This window comes from Lontra canadensis, unplaced genomic scaffold, assembly GCF_010015895.1.
Source record: "Lontra canadensis isolate GAN:19392208 unplaced genomic scaffold, GSC_riverotter_1.0 scaffold63, whole genome shotgun sequence".
Taxonomy (NCBI): Eukaryota; Metazoa; Chordata; class Mammalia; order Carnivora; family Mustelidae; genus Lontra; species Lontra canadensis.
The window spans coordinates 9,703,180-9,726,517 of NW_022631057.1; the positions used below are offsets into that span (position 1 = coordinate 9,703,180).

Genomic DNA, 23,338 nt, shown 5'->3' on the forward strand with positions numbered 1-23,338 from the left:
GGCTGGGAAGGGGCCCTCCTCTCAGAGACCCCTGGGGACTGGCGGAGACTAACGGGGAGGACTCACACTCTGCCCTCCCCTCCCCCAGGTACAAGACGGTGGTGACTCCCCGGAGGGCGGCGGTGGCCATCGCTGGCTGCTGGATTCTCTCCTTCGTGGTGGGCCTGACACCCCTGTTCGGCTGGAACAGGCTGGGGGAGGTGGAGAGGGCCTGGGCGGCCAACGGCAGCGAGGGCGAGCCTGTGATAGAGTGCGAGTTCGAGAAGGTCATCAGCATGGAGTACATGGTCTACTTCAACTTCTTTGTCTGGGTGCTGCCCCCGCTGCTGCTCATGGTCCTCATCTACCTGGAGGTCTTCTACCTGATCCGCAAGCAGCTCAACAAGAAGGTGTCTGCCTCCTCTGGGGACCCGCAGAAGTATTACGGGAAGGAGCTGAAGATCGCCAAGTCGCTGGCCCTCATCCTCTTCCTCTTCGCCCTCAGCTGGCTGCCTCTGCACATTCTGAACTGCATCACCCTCTTTTGCCCTTCCTGCCGGAAGCCCAGCGTCCTCATCTACATTGCCATCTTCCTCACTCACGGCAACTCAGCCATGAACCCCATCGTCTACGCCTTCCGCATCCAGAAGTTCCGGGTCACCTTCCTTAAGATTTGGAATGACCATTTCCGCTGCCAGCCCTCACCCCCCATTGATGAGGACCCCCCAGAAGAGGGGCCTCACGACTAGACTCCACCTTCTGCTCCCACCTGGCTGCCCACATCGGGGGCATCAGCCCAGTCCCACCTCCCCACTGGTCCCACTCCTGAGCCTTCCTGGCAGGGCTGTGAGGTGTGGGTGCCCTGCAGCTCGGGTCCTGGAGAAGGTTTGGGAGGGCGGTCCGTGGGGAAAGAACCAGGGAACCTGAGGAGAGGAGGAAAGTGGCTTGAGCCTCCCCAGCCGTGTGACCATCATGCGGGCAGCCCAGAGCTTTGGGCTGGATGGACCTGGGGAGCCTGAGGCTGCAAAGGGGCCATGTGGGCTGGGAGGGCAAGCTGGGGTTCCCATGGCAGTCGGGGGAGCCTGCTTGTCTCTGGTGGTAGTGAGGCAACCCTGGGAAGCCTAAGGAAAGGAGAGGATCCCCTCCAAGATGGAGGGCGGGAGAGGAACTGGACATCGTGGTCTTGCCTTCTCTTCTTGCTGTGGGAGAAGTTGGTAGAGCCACTGAGAGGCAGGAATCAAGGAGCCTCAGTGTCCGCCCCCCCCAGGACCCTGAGCTCCTAGCCATGCTGGGTGCCTGGGTGCCTGCTCTCCCTGCCCTGGAGAGCCCAGGTTTATACTTGGGAGAGGCAGAAAGAGCAGGTCCAGAAATCATTCCCAACTTTTGCTTTATTCTCCACGAGCCCTGGGACCCTGAACTGGGGTGGGGCTCCAAGCCCCTTGGAGCTCATGTGGAGTTGAAGTGCAGGCCTCACACAGCCACCAGGTGGCAGCACTGAGCCCTTGCTCTGGCCCCGGCGTCCCAAGAAGGGGCCTGGGCGGTAACTACCTGTCCACTGGGCCCTGATGAAGGCCTGGACTCGCTTAAGTGACACCCATCTCTGCTGTTTCTGGGCCAGATGGAGAGGAAAGCCCCAGACATGACAACACGAAGGAGCATTAAGCCTGCTTGCGGAGGGGGTGGACAAGGGAAAGTGCTGGGGTGACTTGTGCCAGGCTGGAACAGGCCAGGGGAGACCACACCGCTGAGGCGGAGGCAGAAAGAGCTTGCTGGCATTTAAATGTCCCCAGCATCCCGGCACTGAGCACAGTTCTCAGGGGCTTTGGGGCTCTGTGGCACGGCGTAGGCTTTAGAGCATCTAGGGATTGTCCACCCTCTGCCAAGATGGGGGGCGGGGCTTGTACAGAGGGGAGGGGGCGGGTTCTGCGCGTGATTCCAGGCCTCGCCCGTTCTTGGAGGTGGGATGTTCCCTGGGAGGGCCTCCTGACTAATAAAGACTGTGAAACTTGATTGACGGCATGCCCCTGGGTACCCACCTCCACCACCATCTGAGGGCAGCAGAAGACCTCAGCAGAGGAGAGCAGTGGTGGCATGGGGGAGAAGCACAGACCAGACCGAAGCCGAGGGGGGGGGGGGGGGGGGGGGGGGGGGGGGAGGGGAGATATGGAGGCATTCAGAGCAAGGAAGTTTCCAGAGAAGAGTGTGTCTCTTTCTATAGCTATGCTCTCGGCATAGCAAACCCTGAATGTGAAAGCCAGATGCTAAAAAATCTCCTGTCTGGAAACCTGGAAACCCCCCTTACATCCTGAGTCCCCTCCCACTGGCACCTTCCTCCTGGTGTCATATGTGGAGACCTCCTCGCGATGACGCGCTCCACCCCGCTCGCTGTGACACAACCCTTCCTCCATCACAACGATGCTCACCATCAGAGGCCCCGGCACTGGAACACATCACACACTTTTATTTGAGCGGTTCTCACCCAGAATGCACCGCTCTGCAGGGGCACTCCAATCTTTGCATCTCCAGGCCCCCTTGTGCCCAGGAAGCCTGGCCTGGGGCCTGCCAGGCCTACTCCTGGCTCCTGGGCTCTGGCCTCCGGGGGAGGGAGACTAGGCAGGTACCAGGGAGCAAAGCCCTCAGCCGTCACCATGGAAACGGGGCTCTGGGGCATCTGTGGAGCTTGATTCTGAGTCTTGTGGGCCCGACCCCCCAGGTCTGCAGCACCTGGCAGAGAACACACTTCATGAGCCCAGGGTTTGACAGAGCTGGACTCTACCTGTCCTGCTGAAGCAGTGAGACGGGGCAGAGGGACACAGAGACCCTCTTTCCTTCCCAGGCTTCCCGCCGCAAGGGCCCAATGCCCAGCGATTACTCTGCCCCTGCAGTTTGGGATCCTCCCCTACTTGTCTGGAGCCTCAGAACCATCTGGGAGGGAAGGTGGGACACAGGTTGTTGTCCCCTCTTTGCTGAAAAGGAAACAGGCTCAACGGAATGCCCTAGACTGGACCCCTGTCCTATGTGCACATTGCCAGGGACATCAGAGTTGTCCGCAGAAAGGACTGCCACCTTCCCCGTCCCCTCCACCCCAAGCTGTGACTGTGCCCAGAGGCCCCGGGCCCAGCCATTTACCATCCTCCTCGCCGCAGCCTCCTGTCGCTCTTCAGTGTGTGGCTGACGCTGGAAAAAAATGCCACAGTCAGAGTGGGGGAGAGGCGTGTCTGCAGGGGACCCGAGTTGGAGGTAGTGGGACGAGAGGGGCTCAAGGCTATACGTCTTCACCCCAGACAATCGATCAGTTTGGGTGACAGACTCTGCTACCTCCGTTCCCTACACTGGGCCGTCCTCCCACTTGGAAAATCCTTCCACTAGCCGGACCTCCCCATCTTTACTAGCCCTCTGTCTTGCCTTGATTTCCAGCACCCAGCCTCATCTAGCCCAGCAGAAGAGGTGGCCTCTATGAAGGGACGGTCCCTAGCGAAGGACGTTCCCCATACCTTTCCCTTTGACCTCCAGCCGGCAGTCCACAGATGCCTCCCCTAACACGTTGACAGCCTTGCAGGTGTAGACCCCGGAATCAAAGGGGCTGGGCTTCCGGATCTCCAGCGTGCAGACGCCTTGCTCAGAGAGGGCGCGGTACTTGGGGTCACCCTGGATGTTCATCTTGTTTTTCATCCAGATGATCTTGGGCTAGGGGGGCATGGTCAGAGGAGAGCTGAGGAGGTTGTGGGCTGGAATGGGCTTTGAAGTTGCTGCCTGGGAAGATTCCCCATCCCCCCTGCCCCCACCCGTCCAGGACACAGGGGGGCTTCAGCTCTAACCTTGGGTGATGCTCGGACGCTGCAGAAGAGCTGAGTGCTGTAGCCGGGGGTGGAGGTGTGGTCAGCCAGGGGCTGGGTAAATGAGGGGGCTTCGGAGAAGTCTCGCTCCACAAACTCCTTAGGTTTGGCAACAATATCTGGGTTCAGGGGATAAAAGGGGGCAAATTTGAGATTCCAGGAGTAGACCTCTAAAACTGACTTCATCCATCTTCCTAAAATAATCACTGTAGCTTACATTTAGCTGTCTTATTTAATCTACATGGTGTCCCTCTGCAAGACCGAGTTTGTTATTACTACTTGACAGATGGGAAACTAAGGCCCTTCACGGATGAGTGGCTTGCCCAATATCACTTCGGCAATTTGGGGCTTAAAGGGTAGACAATCGCGTGATGACCATGGTTCTCTGGGCAGAGAGCTGGTGGTTTGGAGGATGATCTTAGCATCAATGAGGGCAGGAGACAAGCTATTTCATTGTTGCTGTGGGGAGCAGGAGCTCCACAGCAGGACCCCAGGCTCTCGGGGAGCCAGCCGTGGCCAGTGTGTGGGAATTTAGAGACAGAAGGCCTCAGAGAGGCAGAGGAATGCCGGCACCGTGCCTGGGTGGGTCAGGGAGAAGACAGAGAGGGCAACGGGCAGGAAGACTGGGTAGATGAGATGCTCTTGGCTGAGGCTGAGGACTTGTAACCGAGAGACACCCTTCATTTCTGTTCGTCTTTGGAGACCTGACTGGTTTTCCTTTTTTAAACAAAAATGTCTTCCTAGCTCTGTGCAGCACACGCTGGTGTTAAAAATTTGCGTGTGCTTTCCCGAGCCCACACAGACTCCGCGGTGGGGGGAGAGGAGGCCCGGAGATCGCAGGGTGACAGGGAACAAGGGTTTGACATTTCATATTTGACGCAAGCATGTCACAGGGCTGTGTGGACACAGTAAATACCCCTATCTCTCTTGTCCATCTCTGTGGTGTTATATGAAGGTCAGAAGGCTTATGTTTGAGCCAATTCACCAGACTCTACCTCCCCATGCATCCTACCCCCCAGAGTAGTTCCCTTGGGACACCATGCGTGAGCCCTTGTGACCCCTGTGACGTTGGCAGCCACCAGCAACTTTGGAATAAGCGCGAAGCCTCCTGGGAGGCACGTCTCCTTCCCGTGGGTTTGCTCTGATGTGTTTGTTAAAATCAGTCCACCACATGCACTTCTGTACCGTCCCTTGTGGGAACGGGTGAGCATGTGCATTGCTGCGGAGTCGGGGCACAGAGGGCAGAGGACACTCTGGCGAGCCGCACCCACGAGAAGCCCACCAGGAGGGGTGCTGATGCCCCAGGACAGGCCGAGCCCAGCAGGGGGCAGGCAGAGGGGGTACGTCAGGCAGGCCTGACTTGGTTTTGGTCCCAGGCCCAGACCCACCTGCCTTCTGGATGCAGGCTAGCTCCTTGGTGGTCGCGGCTGAGGTGCTGAGCCCGCACTGGTTCTCGGAGAAGACCCGAAAGGAGTAGGCGTTTCCCACGATGAGGTCAGAGATGGTGCAGGTGGTCGGGTGGTAGCGCTCCAGCACCGTGAACCATTGCTGCGGGGACCCCGGCCCGGTCATCCTCTCCTCTGACCCCTGCCCTTCCCCTCCCAGCTCGCCCTGCAGCCCCTTCCTCAGAGGGGTTCATTCCATGCCTTATCCCAAAGGAGCTGAGCCATCCAGCTTTGGGAGAAGGGGTCCCTGGAGCACTCAGATGACCTCACTGGGGTCCTCGGAGAGTTCTAGATTCTTACTGCTCCAAGTGTGGTCTGAGGACCTGCTAAGTTAGAATCACCTGGGACCTCCTGGGAGGTGCGGGATCTCAGCGCCCGCCCTAGACCTACCAAGTTAATCGGCATTTTAGCAAGATTCCCAGGTGACTCATTGGCACATTACACTTCCAGAGGCACTGCTCTAGATCTGGAAGGGCCTCCCAGAGCCCCCCTTGCAGTCTTCAGGAGGCAACTGAGGCCCACAGAGGAAAGGGATCTTGCTAAAAAGCCGTAAGAGGAGTCAGGTTAAAGGTAGTTAGACTAGAACTTGGTCCCTGGACTCTTGGAGGGCTGGACCTTCCTGGCCACCTTGGCCACTTCCCCCAGCCCCGCCCCACTCTGGTCCAGCAGGCCTCACCCCTGTCTTTTTGTCTGCCTTCTGCACGGTGTAGCCCAGGAGCTCTGTGTTGCCTGTGTCCTGGGGCGGTGTCCACTCAAGGGCAGCGTTGCAGCCCCAGACGTCCAGGATCCGGATGCTGCTGGGGGGTCCAGGTTTCTCTGCAGGACCAGAGTGCGAAGACGGGATGAGGGGCAAGTCTGGGCTTGCTGCAAATTCCCCACACCCACGATCTGGCTCCTGTCACACTCCCTGGCCTGATCCCGTCAGCCATCAGCTCTGGGGTAGGAGGTGGGGTCTCTGGGTCCCATGCAAGACAGCCCTGCCTCCCCTGGTCTCATACCAATCACCAGGATATCGATGGCTGCCTTCGCCTCCAGGCCTTCCAGACGCACAGTGAGCTCGTAGCAGCCGGAGTCGGAGCGCTGGGCTGAGCGGATGAAGAGGATGGAGTCCTGGTCCCCGGTGCGCACATTCACCCGCTGGCTATCCAGGGCGTGGCCATTATGGGTCCAGGAGGCCTGAGGCTTGGGACTCCCCTGGGAGGGAGGAGCTCTCAGGTGCAGGAGATGCCAGCATCCCCTTGCCCACTCAAGTCCGGGGACCTCCGGAGCTGGCCCCATCAGCCTTTCCCAGGAGACGCAGGTGCTGCTCACAGCCACCCTCTCCAGCGGTCCAGCCAGCCCTAGGACCACCCATCCACAGGCTGGAGAATCACAACTGAGTCACGTGTACAATGGAGGGAGGGTGAAGCTCCCTTGGTGGGTCCATGAGGACCGACCCCCATGAGGATCCTGACATTTCTCCCTCGGACATGCCTCAAGTAGGGACCCTGAGTTCCATCCAGGCTGTTATCCTGGGCAGGGGCCACACTTACCTGGAAAGGGATTTGCAGGTTGACTGGCTCTCCCACCTGGCGGATGTAGGTCTGACGAAGGTGGCGGGGGACTCGGATCTTGGGGGCCTCTGCATCAGAGGGAGACAACGTGGGGTTTAGGACAACATGGGGTTACTGATTGGAGGCTACCATGGTAGGTGTAGGAAGCAAGCGGTGCGGGTTGCTGGCTGGGCAGAGGGGGTGGATCCTAGGTGTGTTCTGGGGCTGCCTGCTTGTGGGAAAGGCAAAGTTCACTAGTGGAGATCCCGGGGCCCAAATCCCCCGAGGCCCTTGGGGAGTTGAGAGCTGAGAGCTTCCAGGAGAGCAGGGCCCCCATGGTGTGAACTAGTAAGCATCCTGGGCACTCCCTTGGCGCCCTGAGCCTGCCAGGCTGGGATTTACTCTGCAGCCCAGGCATTCCTGGGCTCCAGATGGGTCCTGGCGGGCTCCTTGGCTCCCCCTAGTGGGGAGAAGGTGCTGCACCTGCTGGCCTGGGTTCTGCATTCTGTTCCTGGGAAATGTGGCCATGCCTTCTTCCTCCTAATCCAGCCCCCTCCATTCCACAGCAGCCCAGAACCTCCAGAGAAGCTCCTAGGAGATCCATTTGCCCATTTCTCTGTCAGGGGCCATATGGGAGGATTAGGATCTTTTCCCTTCTTAAATGAGGCTGGAGCAGTTGTACCCCCTTCACCTCTGTCACCCCTCCCACTACCTTTCAGTCTCACAGTTGGGAAGTCCTTCCTGAAATCTCACTTCAGTCCCATGCTAGGGCGGGGAGCCACCTTCCTGACTAATCAGATGCAAACACCAAAGCCCCTGGGCCTTCCAAGGGAGGCTGTAGCCGCCATCGTCCCCCCCGGGGTGGGGACAGGAGCAGGAGCGGAGGGGGCTGCTCAGCGGCAAACAGGTGGCAGCAGTTGGTCAGTGGTACACAGGCGGGAGGGGAGGAGGCGGTGAGAAGGAACACTGTGTCTCCGAGGATTAGCTGTGCAGGCATTTGGCCCCGGGAGTAAGGAGGCAGCTGCAGGGGGCCAGGAATGCTTGGCAGCTCCAGGTGGCTAAGAAGGGACAGCTGAGCAGCTGAGGATTCTGGACAAGGTCCCCACCCTGCCCTGCCTGTGAGGAGGGCCTGGCTGGTCCCCATTTGTTCATGGCCTCCTCTTTCCCCTCCCGCCCCCCCGCCCCCGTCTTCTCTCCAGGAAATCCCCTTCTCTCCTGCCAGACGAATTTTAATGGAGTCATGGGTGCTGAGTCTGGCTGGCTCCCTCCAGGTTGGGCCTTGGAGTAGAGGGCCCTGACCTCCGTACCCTCTCAGAGTCTGATCTCCTGGCATAGTTCCAGCACCTTCCCGGTCAGGAGGGCTTCCTGACACCTCCAGGCCAGAGCCCACCTGTCCATACAGTGGCTGCTCGCCCAGACTCAAAGGATGGGAGGGTCGCAGAGAAGACTCCCTGATACTTGGTGACACAGGAATGGTCCCGTGTGGGAGGCAGGTTCTGGAATTGCTGCTAATAGACTCAATGACCTCAAGGGAGTGCTTGGGTCCCTTGGGACCTGCTTGGCTTGGAGGGACAAGCTGTCACAGTCTATGATTCTAATCTCCCTGGCCCCATGCTTCCCACATCTCTTGGGCCCTGAAGTTGAGAAGTATTTCCTTGAATCCAAATGTGACCTTTCCTGTGGCTCTGAAGCCCACTCTTTTTGGAGGCTTTGTCCCAAACTCTGGGGGCCAGAGGGTGCAGGGGAACAAGAAGGAAGGTAGAGAAGGCCTCAGGCCACCTGCTGGCCTATATCTCTCTTCACCCTGGGCCCTGGGCTGTCTCCAGAGACCTCAGATCAGCCTAAATGACTCACTGCCATTAACAGACTGAAACCCGATCGGCTCCGGGAAGGGAGCAAGGGTAGGCTTGAGGCTAATGCACCCTGCAAATAGAACTCTTAGCAAAGGGACAGCAGCTGGCCTCCAAGGTCCCCCGCACACTGTTGCCCTCTGGGGATGGAGACCCTTCGCTGGCCTGCAGGCTCTCGTCTTTCTCCCACTAGAGACGTGGTGGGATAAGAGGCAAGCAAAGACTTCTCTCTGCTCCAAAACCTTTGGGAAGATCTGGAACCCAGTCCATAGGACACGAGCAGAAAAGGGGCAAAAAATGAGCTTCCCTGGTCGCTGAAGGGATTCCGATTAGACAGGCGGAAGAACAGAATGTCTCTTAGCATTGGGACGCTGAGGCAGGTGACCTGGGGAGCTTGAACTTTCATTTCTGGGGTTCTAGGAGCCCCTCTCAAAATGTCTGGGGGCTGGGCCGCTCGGGGAAATGGCCTCTTTGACCTCCAGAGGCTTGCTACTGAGGAACTTGGAACTTTCTTAAGGCAAGATGGTGATAGCATGTGGCTTGTGCACGGGAGAGCGGGATGGGGGAAGATGACTGTCCTGTTTCCTCTGTGCCTTAGCCTCAAGTTTCCCTACCTATCACATAAGGTGCCTGGGAAGGGCTGGGGAGCAGGAGGTGAAAGGATGGGCTTTACCGATGATCTTCTGGATGTGGACAGGCTGTTCTAGCACAGCTGGCGGGCCAGTCCCCGCAGAGCTCACCGCAGACACACGCAAGAAGAACTTGTCCCCCAGAGCCAGGTTCCGCACAGTCAGCTGGGTCACCATCAGGGGCCGGGCGTTCACGGGCACCCACTCTGAGGCTGGAGAAATGGACAGCAGGCAAGGCCCCGGCTTCATGACCACGGGCATCCGTCACAGTGGGGCTTTTCTCCTCCCTGGTGATCTGGGGCAGCTGACCTCCCTCCCTGGGCCTTACTTCCCCCTTGCTCTCCTTCCCTGACTTCTTGTCAAACGGTATCAAAGATACCCGGTGTGAGAACCCTGGAACGGTGCTCAGAGAAGGTATCGCTAGAGTCTGGAGAGGGTTTAATGAGTCTGACACATTTGCCAAGTCACACAGCAAGGTAAGAGCAAAGGCGTAAGCCAGGCTGAACTTGGCCACCATGGAGGTGAACAGGACAGTGACAACAGGAACTGAGCCACTGCCCTGGTTCCCTGTTCCTCTTCACTGTCTTCTCCTCTTAAGTCTCCCCACTCCCAGCTTCTCTGTTCTCCCCTCCCACTTGCCCTCGCAAGCAGGGTCCCCCAGGATTCAGCATCTCCTTCACTTCTCATCAGGGCAGCACCCCAGAGGCCCCGACCCTTCTCTCCCTGTTACTCACTCGGAGGCTCCCTGGAGCTAGGGGATGGGGGTGGGGGGGTCTCCCAGGGGGGTGTCATTTGGACACCCCCCTACCTCAGAGATCCATGGGGTGAGCAAGAAGCGGTGGGTGAGAGGGTTGAGGGGACCACTTGCACTTTCTTCTTCAGTATGTCCCCCCCAGACTGGCCCAGCTGCAGGGACTGGCGCTTGTCGTCACGACACCCGCAAGCCCACCTCCCCTGGGGGTACACAGGGCTTAGCCCAGAGCTCACCTCCCTCTCGGCAGAGCTCCAGCATGTAGCCCTGGAGCCCCAGCCTCCCTAGGCTCTCCGGTGGCTCCCAGCTCACGGTCACCGAGCTGTCGCTCACATCCTCCAAGGCCAGCAGCAGTGGGGCGCTGGGCACGTCTGATGGAGAAGTAGGGGGAGATGAGGAGGTCTGTGGTGGAGACCTCTCCCCCACCGCACTCCCTGCCACGCCTGCTTCCCTCCTCCACCTGGCCCGCCTCTTGTCACCTTCACTTGGAGGTGCGGGTTTAGTGGCTTTGGGGGCCGTGGGGGCCGTGGGGGCGGCAGGGGCCGGGGCCTGAGAAGCAGGCTCCGGTAGTGGCGTGGGAGCCCATTCTTCCCCAGCAGACTCCAACGCTGCCACTTCTCCAGCGGGCTCTGTGGTGGGTGCCTTGGCCGACTTAGAGGCAGACTCCTCTGGACCACAGTCGGGGGCCTCCGAGGTGGCTTTCTCAGTCATTGCCGGGCTGGCTGGCGGTGGTCAGGCTGGAGTGTGCCGGGGTCAGTGGGGGAGGAGCTGGGCCTCCGGGGTGCCAGGACACCGAGGTCCAGGCTTATATAGCCAGGGCAGCCCCACCCCCAGCCAAATGATGATTCCCAGCTGTGGGGTCAGGTCAGGCAGGAGGACCGGGGGGCAGGGAGATGCCTCGGCCAGGAATAGCTCTGGGGGAGGAATGCAGGGTCCCTTGAGGAGCACAGTAGCTCGTCCATCACTCCGACTGGATCTCAGCAGCCAGGGTGTTGGTGCCGGGAGAGGAAGACGGCCCAGATGGGTGAGAAGGGGCATTGCTGAGAGCCGGTGCCAGGGTTTAGGGCAATGGGGACAAGAGCTTCCATCTGGAGAAGGAACCCAGATCACGCTTTTTGTGGTTGGTCTCTGTGGAGCCTCTTGGCCCCGGGGCTTCTCCGCCTGGGTGCTGGGACCCAGACAGCCTGAAACAGTCTTCCCTGGGGAGCGCTCCCAGCTTTGTTTCTGGGATCCCACACTCCCCTCGGCCTCCCATGCACTGGACACTCTCCCATGTGCTGTGTGGGGTTGAGGGTTCTAGAGCAGGAGGGGATTGCGATATCCAAGGTGGGTTGGAGGAAGGTCTTCCAGCAATGGGACCCCAGGAAGGGGACCTAAGACCCCCGGTTACTGCTTTTGCTGGAGAGGCTGGAGAAGACCCAGTCTCCCCAATCCCTGTGACAACCCCCTAGCCCTTGGCAATGAGATAAAGTCATGAGGCAGAGCTGGAAGGGACCCCAGAGGAAGACGGCACTCTGAAAATTCTAGGCTCTTCGAAGCGGGGGGTGGGGGGTGTCCAGGGGGTGTTATGAGGCAAGTACAAGCAAATGTCGACTCATGGATTCATTCACCCAGTAAAACGTTCTGACTGGTAATCATTTAACAAGCTGGAAAATACCAGGTTTCAGGGAGGAGGGGAGGCGATGGGAACAGTCATTGCGGGTGGGAGCAGCAGTCCAAGACACCCCTTTGGAGAAAGGGTGATGGGATCTGGTAAAAATGGGAAATGGGCGTATCTGTGACCCAGTAGTGACAGCCCTGGAAAGTGTCACCCGTGCCCAGGAGACACGCATGCAAATGTGCGCAGCAGTGTTATTCGTAGTAACCCACACCTGGGGAAAGCAGCTGGCCCTCCGCAGCTCCCCGTGACCACGTGCCCACCACCTATAATCCAAACTACGGGACAGGACGAGCCAACTGCAGCCCCAGGCGACCTTACGGATCTAACAGTTTCACGGTGCACAGAAGGAGGAAGGCTCAAGAACCGTGGGACCTGGTCCATCTTAAATTCAAACGCAGGCAACCCTAGGCTCTCTTCTTCCAGGGGTTTCTGTAGGTGGTGAGATGCTGAAGGGAGGCAGGGGAGGTCAGGAGTGGCTGCCTCCAGATGGAGGACAGGGTGTCTGTGCTGGTGGGATTTTGGGGGACACTACTAAGGTTTCACTTCTTTTCCTGTGGTGGGGGTTTACCCAGGTTTTCACCAGTTAGTAATTCTTTTTCTTTACTTTTTTCTTTTAAGATTTTATTTGTTTATTTGACAGAGAGAGATATCACAAGTAGGCAGAGAGGCAGGCAGAGACAGAGGGGGAAGCAGGCTCCCCGATGAGCAGAGAGCCCGATGCGGGGATCGATCCTAGGACCCTGCGATCATGACCTGAGTCAAAGGCAGAGGCTTTAACCTACCGAGTCACCCAGGAACCCTGCACCAGTTAGTAATTCTTTAAATGAAACAAATCCATTCTGTGCCCTCTTTAGCATGTATCATACATCCTGACATTTAAAAGTAAACACACATGTCATTTATTCACGGCCCTTGGCCACACGCAGCCTCTCCCCCTTCCCTAGGCCTGGCCACACAGGAGCGTGGCTGCCTTTCACGGCTGGCTGTCCTCGCTGTGGAGTGGCAGTGGAGGGCCTGGGTCCGGCCCTGCCTGGGTGTCCATGCCCTCTGCCAGGTGACTCAGTGTCCTGCCAGGCAGGAGGCGGGCCCTGGAGACCCGATCCCAATCCCTGGCCTCTGACTCCGCAGCTATAAGTGAATGTGACTAACTGCGGGACCCTGAGTCAGCCCTGCAGAGCTTGTCCCAGGCTGGGGGAAGGGCGGCTCTAGGGAGGAGGAGGGGTGTTGGCTGTCCTGGAGGGCTCATAGCCCCGGGAGTTTTGAAGACCCTGGTGTGGTGGGATGGGCAAAGAGCGGAGATTGGGGAATTCCTGGCCCCATTGGTCCGTGATGAAATGCCAGGTACCACCCTGAGTCTCTGGCCAAGTTCTTGCTTTCATTGCCTTTAGCAGGGCTGTGACCTTGGGATCAGCTGCATCTGTTCAGCTCCAGCTGGTTCAGATTTCAGGGTGGCCAATAGGTACTTCCTTCCCTACCCCTCAAACTAGTGTCACAGACCACTAGGCCAAGTCACGGATGGTTGGAACATGAGGGAATCCGCACATAAATTCTCTTTGATTTTGAAGTGTGCCTCTGGACTCTGGACACAAGGCAGGCCTGGGTCCCTGGGAACTCTCTACCAACCAGATGAGAGCATTTCTACATCATAAAGGCTGGAAGACCTGTCGGTCTTCTGAGCCCATCCGGTCTCATCTGTATTCCCGGCCCACTTGCCTGCCACCTCATGTCCCCAGGCAGCCTGAGCACAGCAGCCTCGTCCCTGCTTGGGTTGAGGACCGAGTATGTCCCTTGGGAAACCGAGGGTAGAGCACGAGGAATCTGACTTATTTCAGCCCAGCCATGGAAGGGGCTCCTTCAGGTCATGAATCACCTACTGGTCTCTGGGAGTCTCTGAGGAACCTGGACGGCCATGTCTCAAGCCCCCTGCGGAGGCTCTGGGCCTGGGCTGGAGGGAGGGTGCAGGAGGACACAGGGGTCTCCTTCTAGCCCTGAACGGCCAGGGTCAAGGCTCTTTACCTGGGCCCTGGGTTGGCTCCCTACCCCTCCCAGGAACTCAGAGGAGATGAAGGGTTAGATTGTGGTTTCCTTCCTCCTACCTGCTGGCCTTCAGGAAATAGAAAAGTTTTCTTTCAGTGAGGAACTACGTCAAGAGGTCTGGACTACCGTAATATCTGGAAGGCCGTGGTCCACGGCGGATGGATCTGAGGAGGCTGGCCTCCTTGTGGGGACTCTCTGGGGCCCAGCAGAAGCCAGGGTAGCATCACCTTCTACACCTTCTACAAGCTCCAAACCCCCAGGCCCAAGAGAAGAATCCAGAAGAGACGAGGGAGGGAAGCCCAGGGGGTCCCATGGGGCCACAAAGAGCCCGAAGCAAAAGCGCCAACATGTGGGTAGCCCTGGGTTCTGGAGCTTTATTGAGCAGCAGCTGCAGAATTAGCAAAGGGAAGCGGGAGGGGCCACGGGATCCCATTGCTGGGTGCAGGCTTCAAGTGGGGCTTTGCGGAGGGTGTAATTAGTGTGGTGGCTACTTCGTGAGAGTTGTTTGGCTGCTCGTGCTGGCCAAAGTGCCCTTTGGCAAGGAGACCTGGGGGTAAGGGAGTCTAAGAAATCTCCTTGTGTAGGGCTGGGGTCATGGGGCATTTTCACAAGTCAGCAGGCATGTGCTGACCCTGTGTCTTACAGTGTGCTGGCCCCCGCGGCCTTAGCCGCCCACGGCCCCACCTCTGCCTGCTGGTCCCCTGGAGCGGAGCTCAGACGGCTCCTCTGTGGCCGTCTGCGTGGGGTCCAAGGGAGGGAGACTGAGGCTCAGTCAGGCACTCCACAGGGCGGGCTGTGAGGCTCTGGGCCACAGGGATGCCCCCTAACCCCACGGTGTGCAAGACAGAGGTTAAGCTGCGATGAGCGCGTCCTTGATGGCGCCGGTGAGAGGGAAGTGCACGCCTGTGCCGCAGAAGGCACCCCGGAAGTCATCCAAGTCCAGAGCCCACACCATGGCGCCGGCCAGCTGCCTGTTTCTCAGGTACTGCACCTGGCAGGGCAGACCCAGAGGGGGCAGAGCTGGCTTCCTGGGGCCAGAGTGTGCATGGGGCGAACGTGCTGTCTGGGCCCCTGCCTACGGGAGGGAACAGCAGGCACCCGAGACCTGAGCCACCCCTCCCCCATGACCCAGCACGGGGCGCCCTCGGGTGCAGGGGACCTGACTCTGGCTGCTCGGAGCAGGCCCTCCCTCTCCCTCTTCATCCTGGGACATGGCCTGGAGAACCTACCTTCTTTTGGACGCTCTCTTTGTCATCGTACCCCACCCACTGGTTGCCCTTGGTGGCATAGGGGACCTGCTGGTCAGTGAGTCTGTGGACCGTGGCTTGGTGGAGGAAGTCACAGATCTGAGCAGAGAACAGGGCAGGGTGGCGTGGAGAGCTGGGTGAGATGGTGCAGGTCACCAGGGAGAGGCCAGTCCCCAAACCTCTTTCAGCCCCTTGCTTCACACCCACCCCCACCCCGCTCAGGGCATCCCTCTAGCCCCCAGACCCCAATCCTCATGCTAATGTATGTAAACCAGATGCAAATGTCCCAGGGTTCTGGGGGTACCGTAGCCGGAGAGCACGAAGGGGATTCTGGTTTGCCTCTGGCATCTTAAACAGGGATGTGGGAAATGAGGGGCTGACATAAGGACTGGCCTGAAGTGATACGGAGCGGCAGAGGCAAGGGTCCAAAAAGAACCTGCCTTGGGCTGTTGCTCTTTTCTGGGCTGGCAGGAAAATCTCAGCTAGGGCCCGAGGGGTGTCTGGGAGCTTGGTGGTACAGAACGGGTGTGCCAGCAGGAGGCTTCGTAGCAAGAGGCCTGACTTTCCCCCTCCCTCCTCCTCAGGGTGCTAGGTTCCCCAGAATATATGTTTTTATTCCCAAAGAAACAAAAAGGGGTGGTGTGGGAGGCTCCCCCTCAGGGCCTCTCCCTAGCTCATACCTCATAGTAGGCCAGGGTCCCTTCCTCCTTGGTGAAGATGCCTGGCAATCCGGGCCCTGAGATTGGGGCCCCCACACCGGAATTGGAGGAGGCCACGGTGAAGCTCCTTCCAAAGGTCGGGATGCCCATCACCAGCTTGTCCGCTGGGGCCCCCTGCCTCAACATGTAGCCCACTGCATAGTCCTGGGAGGGGAGGGGAGAGCTGTCAGTGGGGCTGCGGGTGCAGGGCGGGCAAGACCCGACAGTTCCCACCGCCTGGACAGGTGGAGCTCCAGGGGTGCCTGGTATCTAGGACTCGCTTCCTTCTGGGAGCTGATAATTGCAGTCGAAAATGCATTTTGTAGCTGCATTCTTGAAAAAACGGTCTTAGGTACTGGAAGCGATTGTTACTATCGGCAGCCAATCAGGTGGTTGGCTTAGGTTACACACCAAGTGCAAGGCTGGTCTAGACCAGACTCCTGCCTCTTCCCTTCTGCCGCCATGGAGCACTCGCAGATTTTGGGCCTCAGTTTCTTCATCTGCGGAGTGGGCCCCATAAGCCCTCCCTTGAGGGGCAAAGGGTTGGTGTGTCAGCACTGGCAGGTGGCGGGTCTCTGTGGCCCCCTCCTGGCCAGCCACCCTCTCCTTCCAGACACTCACAGCGTTGTTGAATCTGTCAGAGCTCGCATCCATCTGGCCTCGGAACAGGGGGCTGTGATGGCCTGTGGTCTGACGCCAAGCTCCGTGAAAGTCATAGGTCATGAGGCTGATGAAGTCCAGGTGTCTGGAGAAGAGAGGTCAGAGGGGGAGGCAGGGAATTAGAACGGCTCTTAGCCTCACATCCATCACCCCAGCACGAGGGGAGAAGGGCAGGCAGGCGACCCCGAGGCAGGCCCCGTAGAGCCCTGCGGTCCACTGTCCGGGCTGCCTGGCCTCTTCTGCCGTGCCATGCCCTGCTGGATTTCCTAAAATCTGTGTCTTCAAGTCCACTGAGACATCAGCCCCGTGAGGCTGTGAATTGCTCATCTCCACGTGCGGGAGAGGGCTGGGAGAGGAGCTGTGGACAGGGGAGGGTCGCCTGCATGTGTGAAGGCACCTGGAGGCATCTAGCAATGAATGCAAAGTGTTATTGCTGCTTCACTGTGTCTCCAGTGACTAGCGGGGTGGTGGGGCAGGGGGCATGGGGACATGCCTGGAGCAGAGGAAATGCCCCGAGGTGGCTGGCTGCTTTGTATATAATTTCCTACTTCCTTTTCCACAAATGCATTCAGAGAAACTCTCTCAACGCATTAACACAATATCCCATATGAAAACGGAAGGATAGGGGCGCCTGGGTGGCTCAGTGGGTTAAAGCCTCTGCTTTCGGCTCAGGTCATGATCCCAGCGTCCTGGGATTGAGCCCCACATGGGACTCTCTGCTCGGTGGGGAGCCTGCTTCCCTTCTTCTCTCTCTGTCTGCCTCTCTGCCAACTTGTGATCTCTCTCTGTCAAATAAATAAATAAAATCTTAAAAAAAAAAAAAAAGAAAACGGAAGGACAGGGATTATAGTGCCCCATTTGACAAACAGGGAGACTGAGGCATGGAGTGTAGAAGGGACTTGCTCAAGGCCACACACCCAGTTTTTGGAAGAAAGGGGCTAGAAGCCCAGTCTTGTGACTCCACATGGAGTGCTAGGGCAGGGTGGGGCGGGAGACTCACGGGGATATCTGGGTGATGTCGTAGCCACTGTCGATGGTCACCTTCCCCGCGGACAAAGCGGCACTGAGCAGCAGCTGCTGCTTTGTTTCCTCCTGGGCTTCCCTAGCGAACTCAGCCTTCATTTCCTGTTTGGTAGGGAGGCAGGTGAAGGACAAGGGCCCCGGCTGCGTGTGAGGGAGCCTTGTGACAGAGGCCGAGGTCTCGGAGCATGTCATTGACCTTCCCTATCTGTGGGAACCCTCACCCTGACTGGGTTTTAGGGGGAATGCTAGAGCGGCCAATGGGTGGTCCCACTTTGGGCTAACCCACCCTTCTCCTAAAAAACTGCTTGGACCGGTCATGTCCCCACACCCCACACATACCCATCAGCATTGAATTGCTCCCTGTCCCGGGAGGGACCATGAGGACTGATGGTGGTCCTCATTGGCCCACAGATTGTGTTGGAAAAGATTTGTTTTTCAGTCTGTGTTTTGTTCATGCCAGTACAGGAGACCACAAAATTCAAGTGGTCTTTAAATTTATATCCAGTTGTCTTTAAAATTAAAATGCTGTTGGTGCTGTGGACAATTCGTTTAGATAGTCCCTCTGCGCCTGTGGTCATGGAGACGCTTGGGCTGCCCTCATCCGAGGGGGCCACGTGTCCCCAAGGCTGTGCGTGCTAGTGAGTGGCATCTGTTTGGAACCAAACAGTGGGTAATGCCGCTCCCCGGCTAGGTGGGCGCTCTGCTGAGTGACCTTCTGCCTCCACGGACCCCACCGCACCTCCCACCACGGTCACAAGACAAGCCAGTTTGGCCTTCCCCCATGGGTCCCCAGACTCTGCAGCCTGGAGGCCTCAGCACCCCCCTCCACCTGCCCTCAGGGGACCAGCTGCCCAAGACAGCTCCTGCCCACCTCGCTCCCGCCCCAGCTTCCCCCGCACGGCCAGCACCTTGACCAGCATGGTGAAGTAGCTCTTGTCTCTCCGCCCAGGGTGGAGCCAGGCCAAGTCCAGCCCGTCGAAGCCGTGGGTTCGCAGAAACGGTGGCACCGACTTGATGAAAGTCCTGCGACTCCCGGACTCGGATGCTATTTTGGAAAATCTAGGGCCCGAATCACCCCAGTGGAGTGCTCAGTGCGGACAGGACGGTGGTCTTGGGCATCTCAAGGGGTTTCTGAGGCCTGTGAAGTGGGGGCCTGAATCCCGAGTTCCAGAAGGGCGTGGCTGGGACGGGACCCACCTCCAGGCATCTCAGCAGAGCTCTGGAGCGGCCAGTCCCGGGTTCCAGGCCCTGCACTCACGCCCACTAGCCAAACAGCCTTGGAAGGGTCATAACCCGCATCTCAGTTTCCTTGTTGGTGAAGTGGGGATCATTAGCGTGTCTCACGGTGCTGTTGTGGGGTTCCCTGTGATCGTGGCTGGATGGGGTGCCTGATGCCGAGCAATCACCCAGTAAGTGGGAGCAAGTAGGGCCATGACTTGCCCCCTTTTTGGGCCTGCTCCAACCCTACCCACCCCAGGGCACGCCCCAAGGCTCTCCACACTCCCCAGTTTTCCATTCCTTCCCTCTCTCTCCTTCCAGACCTAAGGGCAGTATCTCCCAGAAGTTCTGTGTTCTCAGGTCTGAGAGGCAGTAAGTGGAGCATCTGTAGGGAGTCAGAAGACCCACCGGCAATGTACTGTGTGCCCCCCTCTCTGGGCTCCGGTTTCTTCGCTATACATAGGGTGCCCCCTGACAACCATTTGGGCCCCCATGCCAAGCCTGTCTGCAGCCCCTGTGGCCCTCTCCAGTGGGTAGGGGAGACCTATGCCTCCTCCCCCATTCCATCATCCTCTGGGGATTGGGTCCTACCTTTGAGAACCAAAGTTCCATCCTCCAACGGATAAGAGGGTCTTCAGGTTGGGGTTCCTGTGGGGCACAGGGAGTGAGGAGGGCCGGGTGGAGTGAAGCTGTTGTAACATGGGCCGGCCCCATGGGTGGGAGGCTGTTGCAGGCTTCTAGCATTGAGTGGCAGGTCTTTTCCACCCTTGAGATTCAGGGTTGTAGGAAGCATGGACTTTGGGGGGGTTGCGGGTAACTCTGGGGTAGGCTGCCCGTTTTTATTTCCCCTGAGCGGGGAAGCCAGGAAATGGCAAAATAGGGTCATGAGTATTTTCCATGTTCCTTTAAGAGGTGCCCCTAGGGGGAGAGAGGGCTCCCCTTCCCCAGGGGAGCTCAGCTGGCCTTGCTCTACAGCCTGCCTCTGTCATCACTGGGTATGGCCCAGCACGTGCCCTCGTCACCTGCTCCCCACAAAGCCCAGGCCCTCCAATTCCCCAGCCAGGGTCCCAGGGACCATCACGTAGCTTCCCGAGCCCAGGCCCCCTGCCCTGGGACCAGCCAGCCAGTCTAGCCCTCCCCCCGCACCTCCTGTCCTGGCAGCCTGGGGCCCAACCTTAACTTGAGCATGTTCAGCGTGTCATAGAGGGTGACATCATTCCACTCCCAGGTGTCGATCTCGTTGTTGCTTATGTTGGCGAAGCTGTAGATGACGTGGGTGCACAGGAAGGGGTCGATGGCATCTGGGAAGCAGCTCCCCAAACTGTCCCTGTATTGCGACCAGCTGCTGTAGTAACAGACCAGTTTGTACGCAGAGCCTGGAGAAGAAGTCTGGGGTGATGCCAGAGCCAGGATGGAGCCGGGGACCTCTGGCTGAGCCCCGCACTGAGCCCTCATGGGGTACTGGGGGCCGGGATGTGAGCCAAGTTAGCTTTCTCAACACAAGGGGCTGTCTCGGTTCCCTCTGCTTCTGATGAAAATAAGGCCTATTCTGAAAATGTTTTGAACGATTAAATGCAGTGGGTGAATACGCCGCAGACTAAGGACAGGGCACCGTGTGTGGGGAGCATGGGGGCTGGTGAATAAAGGGAAAAGGGGACTCGGTGCAAGTAAAGAAGGCTTCCTGGAGGCAGTGGCTTGGCAGGAGAGGAGGGACCCAGCCCCAAACAGTGTCAGAAGACCCTGGTCGTCAGAGTGGAGCCTCGTGGAACCTGCAGGGGGTCATGGATCTGGGAGGCTCTGCTTCTTCTCTGCCTTCCTTCGGGAGTGTCCCTGACTTGTAACCCACCCAGAGGGGGCGCGGTCCCCAGTCCCCATCAGCCTGTCCCCCAAGCTGGGGCATGATCACAGCGGACCAGGAAGTTCTTCCTCTCCTCATTCCAAGTCCGCCTGCTGCAGATAAGCCTTTTCCGCCCCTCAGTTACAGAGGGAGTGGGTATTGCTCGCCCCCGCTGCCCCTGGGCCCATCTGCGGTGCCCACCAGGCCACAAGTCCAGGCCTTTAGTGGACCAGAGCCTTGGAATGGTTTTTCTTTTGAAAAATTTCAAATACACAGGAAAATAGAGGATAGTATCATAATCATCCGTATGCGTACGGCCTCGGTTTAACAAATGTACTGTTTCTGAGTCATTTGACGCACAGGAGAAACTGGAAAGTTCTCCCCGCTGCCAGGATCTCCTCCGCATCAACCATGTAAGGGGTACTTACAGCTCTGGAGCAGCACCAGGACCACGAAGCCTGAAGAGAAACCCAGAGTCAGAACCCCCTGCGAGGACCTCCTGCCCTCCCTTCTGCTGCTCCATCCCCCACCCGGGCCATCAAGGGGTTAACAGCCTCTGTGCTGCGGCCCCCTGGCCTGTTTGGGCCTCTCAGCCTGAAAACCCACAGCCAAGCTGGACTTGACCGGCCCCCAGACCTGTCTGAGCCGCCCTTAGCAGCATCCTGGCAGTGGAAGAGCGGGCCCTGGTGTGGCCGGGTCCTGAGTGCTCAGCTCCTACGTTCAGCCGCCGAGACAGGGCCTCTTTCCAGGGCCTCATGCTTCCTTTTTATACCTGTCCCCTTCCACTCCCACGAGCCCCCAGACATCCCATTTATGGGAACTGAGCTGTGTCAAGGAAGGAACTACAGACTGGGACGTGGCCGGGGAGGAGCACTGCGGGCCACCAGAAGATTGAGAAACCTTGGAGAGTTTTGGAAATTTGGGGCAGGTCTCTGGGAGGCATCTGCCACCCACGGGGTTGATGATCTGGTGGCTCCTGGTGAGTGACCCAGCCTCCTTCCCAGCCACCTTCCTCGTTGCCTTCTGCACCCCCCCACCCCGTCCTCCCCTCACTTTTCTGCCTGCAGTTCCCAGGCTTTTCTGGCTGCCTCTCGGTTGGCATCACCAGCCCCCCCACCCAGGCCCTCGTCCAGGTGGAAAGCTGGCACAGCTGAGTTCTGTAACCCGTAGTGCCCCAAACAGGCTGTTATTTACTTTCTCCCCAGGCCTGCCACATCCTGCCTGATTCACTCCCCCCTCAGACTTTCTTTCTCCAAGCCTGGTTCCCACAGCCTGGTTGCTGTGCTGATAATTTAAGGGAAACCAGGGGAGGAATGGAAAATTAATCCCCCCCCCACCACCACCCGCGACTGCTCTGAGGCCTGAAGCTGTTTTGCTTCCTTTTTGAAATTCCAGTTCCAGGGAGAGGGAGGTATTTTCCCGCAAGCCTAGGGCTGCTGCAAGGACCAAGGAGTTAATCCCTGCAGCTCCAGATTTCCCCCAGGAGCAAATAATCCCAGAAGGTCGAGAACCTCTGTAAGGTCTCTCAGTGACGCTTCTGACACCCAGACCTCACGATGTCACCACCCCCCCGCCCCCAAATCCTTGAATGACTCCTTATCATTGTCAGAGTAAGAACGGAACTTCTTAAGGAGGCTGTGCAGGCTTTGCCCTTTGTTTGGGGATACTTCCTTTGGCTAAAGATCCAGGGCAACTCCATTCTCCGCAGGCTGCGAATTAATGAATAGGCGGTGAGTGAACATTTCCAAACTCCAAGAGCCAGAGTGGGTCAGAGGGTTTCTTAGCAAAGTTCTTTTATTTGTACCCTAACGTTAAGTAATAATCCGACACTGGCCACCGCGGTTTCACAGACCTTTCTGGGTGAGTGAGGTCTCTCCCCTCCTCCCGCTCCTCTCCCTTCCTCTCTCTGTAAAACTGGAATGACTCCTCTTTACTGGTCGAGGGGTGGATAAGAAATGCTTTGTCCAGAGTCACTCTCTGCATACCAAAGGGTCACTGCCTCTCCCTTCTGAGGCGACTGCCTCCTTTTTGGACCCTACAGGGTAGACAGCAATGCCAGTCGACAATAACTTTTCCCTCATTCATTGCACGCTGAGAAGGGGACTTCCTCTAATCGTTAAAAGAGGTATTACAAAGTCACATGCAATAAAAATGTGTTCAGGGGCGCCCGGGTGGCTCAGTGGGTTAAGCCTCTCTCTGCCTTCAGCTCAGGTCATGATCTCAGGGTCCTGGGGTCGAGCCCCGCATTGGGATCTCTGCTCAGCAGGGAGCCTGCTTCCCCCACTCTCTCTGCCTGCCTCGCTGCCTACTTGTGATCTCTCTCTCTCTGTCAAATAAATAAATAAAATCTTAAAAAAAATGTTTTCATTACGGGGTGAAGTATGACTTCCAATTTTCAATCTTCCTTTGTTAAAAATTAGCGGTGAGATTAAAAAAAAACGCGGTGGAAACCAGCTGCTTTCTTATACGTTCTCATTTATGACCTATCTTCACTTGTTAGCCTCGTCAAAATCAGGGATAAAATTGTTTTTGTCAGAGAGCCCATACTTACGAGCCCATAGGCTCAGATTGGCGCAAGTCTTGTTGTCCTGTGTCCCTCTTCAAACCAGTTTATTAATTCCACATGTTCTATAGGAAAGTGGCATCGTCACAAAAAATGGCCAAGATATCCCTGTGCCAGCCTCAGCAGTACTGGCTAAGGGTCCCATGGCTCAGCCTCTCCCAGCCTCATCTCATGTCCCCCTCTTCCCTGCACTCCACCGATGCCTGCCTTCTTTTATATCCTTATATATGCTCTACCCTTGCCCACCACAGGGCCTTTGCATAGGCCATCCTACTTGCCTATCAACAACCGAAGGGCCTGAAGTTTTAAGCTGTTTGCAAACTAATGAGACAGCCAGTTTCCTGGATTCTGGCAGAAGACACAAGAATCCTAG

The 23,338-nt window shown here is 57.9% G+C and overlaps 3 protein-coding genes across 5 annotated transcripts in view; 1 reads left to right on the forward strand and 2 right to left on the reverse strand.

Annotated features, from left to right (window-relative positions):
- Positions 1 to 2,092, forward strand: part of ADORA1 (adenosine A1 receptor) — a 31,503-nt gene extending 29,411 nt beyond the window's left edge. For both annotated transcript variants that reach the window (XM_032878312.1, XM_032878310.1), the window contains exon 3: positions 89 to 2,092. In XM_032878312.1, the coding sequence (XP_032734203.1) occupies positions 89 to 728 (640 nt within the window). In that variant the 3' untranslated portion in view covers positions 729 to 2,092. The remainder of the gene's footprint in view (positions 1 to 88) is intronic.
- A 325-nt stretch (positions 2,093 to 2,417) lies between these two features.
- Positions 2,418 to 10,789, reverse strand: MYBPH (myosin binding protein H). Its single transcript, XM_032878313.1, has 11 exons — positions 10,502 to 10,789; positions 10,259 to 10,393; positions 9,316 to 9,483; positions 6,793 to 6,881; positions 6,259 to 6,454; positions 5,937 to 6,076; positions 5,204 to 5,363; positions 3,798 to 3,934; positions 3,474 to 3,666; positions 3,109 to 3,156; positions 2,418 to 2,703 (listed from the first exon to the last, which is right to left on the reverse strand). The coding sequence occupies exons 1-10, from the start codon at positions 10,731 to 10,733 to the stop codon at positions 3,140 to 3,142; spliced, it is 1,467 nt and encodes a 488-aa protein (XP_032734204.1). The 5' UTR covers positions 10,734 to 10,789; the 3' UTR covers positions 2,418 to 2,703; positions 3,109 to 3,139.
- Positions 10,790 to 14,067: 3,278 nt separating this feature from the next.
- On the reverse strand, positions 14,068 to 22,101 carry CHI3L1 (chitinase 3 like 1). Of its 2 annotated transcripts, none has more exons than XM_032878314.1 (10): positions 22,026 to 22,101; positions 20,831 to 20,860; positions 19,740 to 19,941; positions 19,157 to 19,213; positions 18,256 to 18,406; positions 17,325 to 17,449; positions 16,286 to 16,409; positions 15,647 to 15,829; positions 14,949 to 15,065; positions 14,068 to 14,710 (listed from the first exon to the last, which is right to left on the reverse strand). In XM_032878314.1, exons 1-10 carry the CDS (start codon positions 22,099 to 22,101, stop codon positions 14,570 to 14,572), a joined length of 1,206 nt encoding a protein of 401 aa, XP_032734205.1. In that variant the 3' UTR covers positions 14,068 to 14,569. The 2 variants fall into 2 exon arrangements, with proteins under 2 accessions (XP_032734205.1, XP_032734206.1); XM_032878315.1 differs by lacking the exon at positions 22,026 to 22,101 and adding an exon at positions 21,039 to 21,072.
- Between the last annotated feature and the right edge of the window lie 1,237 nt (positions 22,102 to 23,338).

Bases quoted from the DNA above. Each gene is read 5' to 3' on its own strand.
- CHI3L1 (XM_032878314.1), bottom strand. From the start codon at position 22,101: ATGGAGTTGCCCTGGATCTTTAGCCAAAGGAAGTATCCCCAAACAAAG. The intron at 19,942-20,830 runs GTAAGTACCCCT...CTTCTTCTCCAG, and splicing joins CCTGGTGCTGCTCCAGAGCT to GCTCTGCGTACAAACTGGTC. The intron at 19,214-19,739 runs GTTGGGCCCCAG...TGTGCCCCACAG, and splicing joins CTGAACATGCTCAAGTTAAG to GAACCCCAACCTGAAGACCC.
- MYBPH (XM_032878313.1), bottom strand. From the start codon at position 10,733: ATGACTGAGAAAGCCACCTCGGAGGCCCCCGACTGTGGTCCAGAGGAG. The intron at 6,077-6,258 runs GTATGAGACCAG...CTGGTCCTGCAG, and splicing joins CATCGATATCCTGGTGATTG to AGAAACCTGGACCCCCCAGC. The intron at 3,667-3,797 runs GTTAGAGCTGAA...ATGCCCCCCTAG, and splicing joins GCGTCCGAGCATCACCCAAG to CCCAAGATCATCTGGATGAA.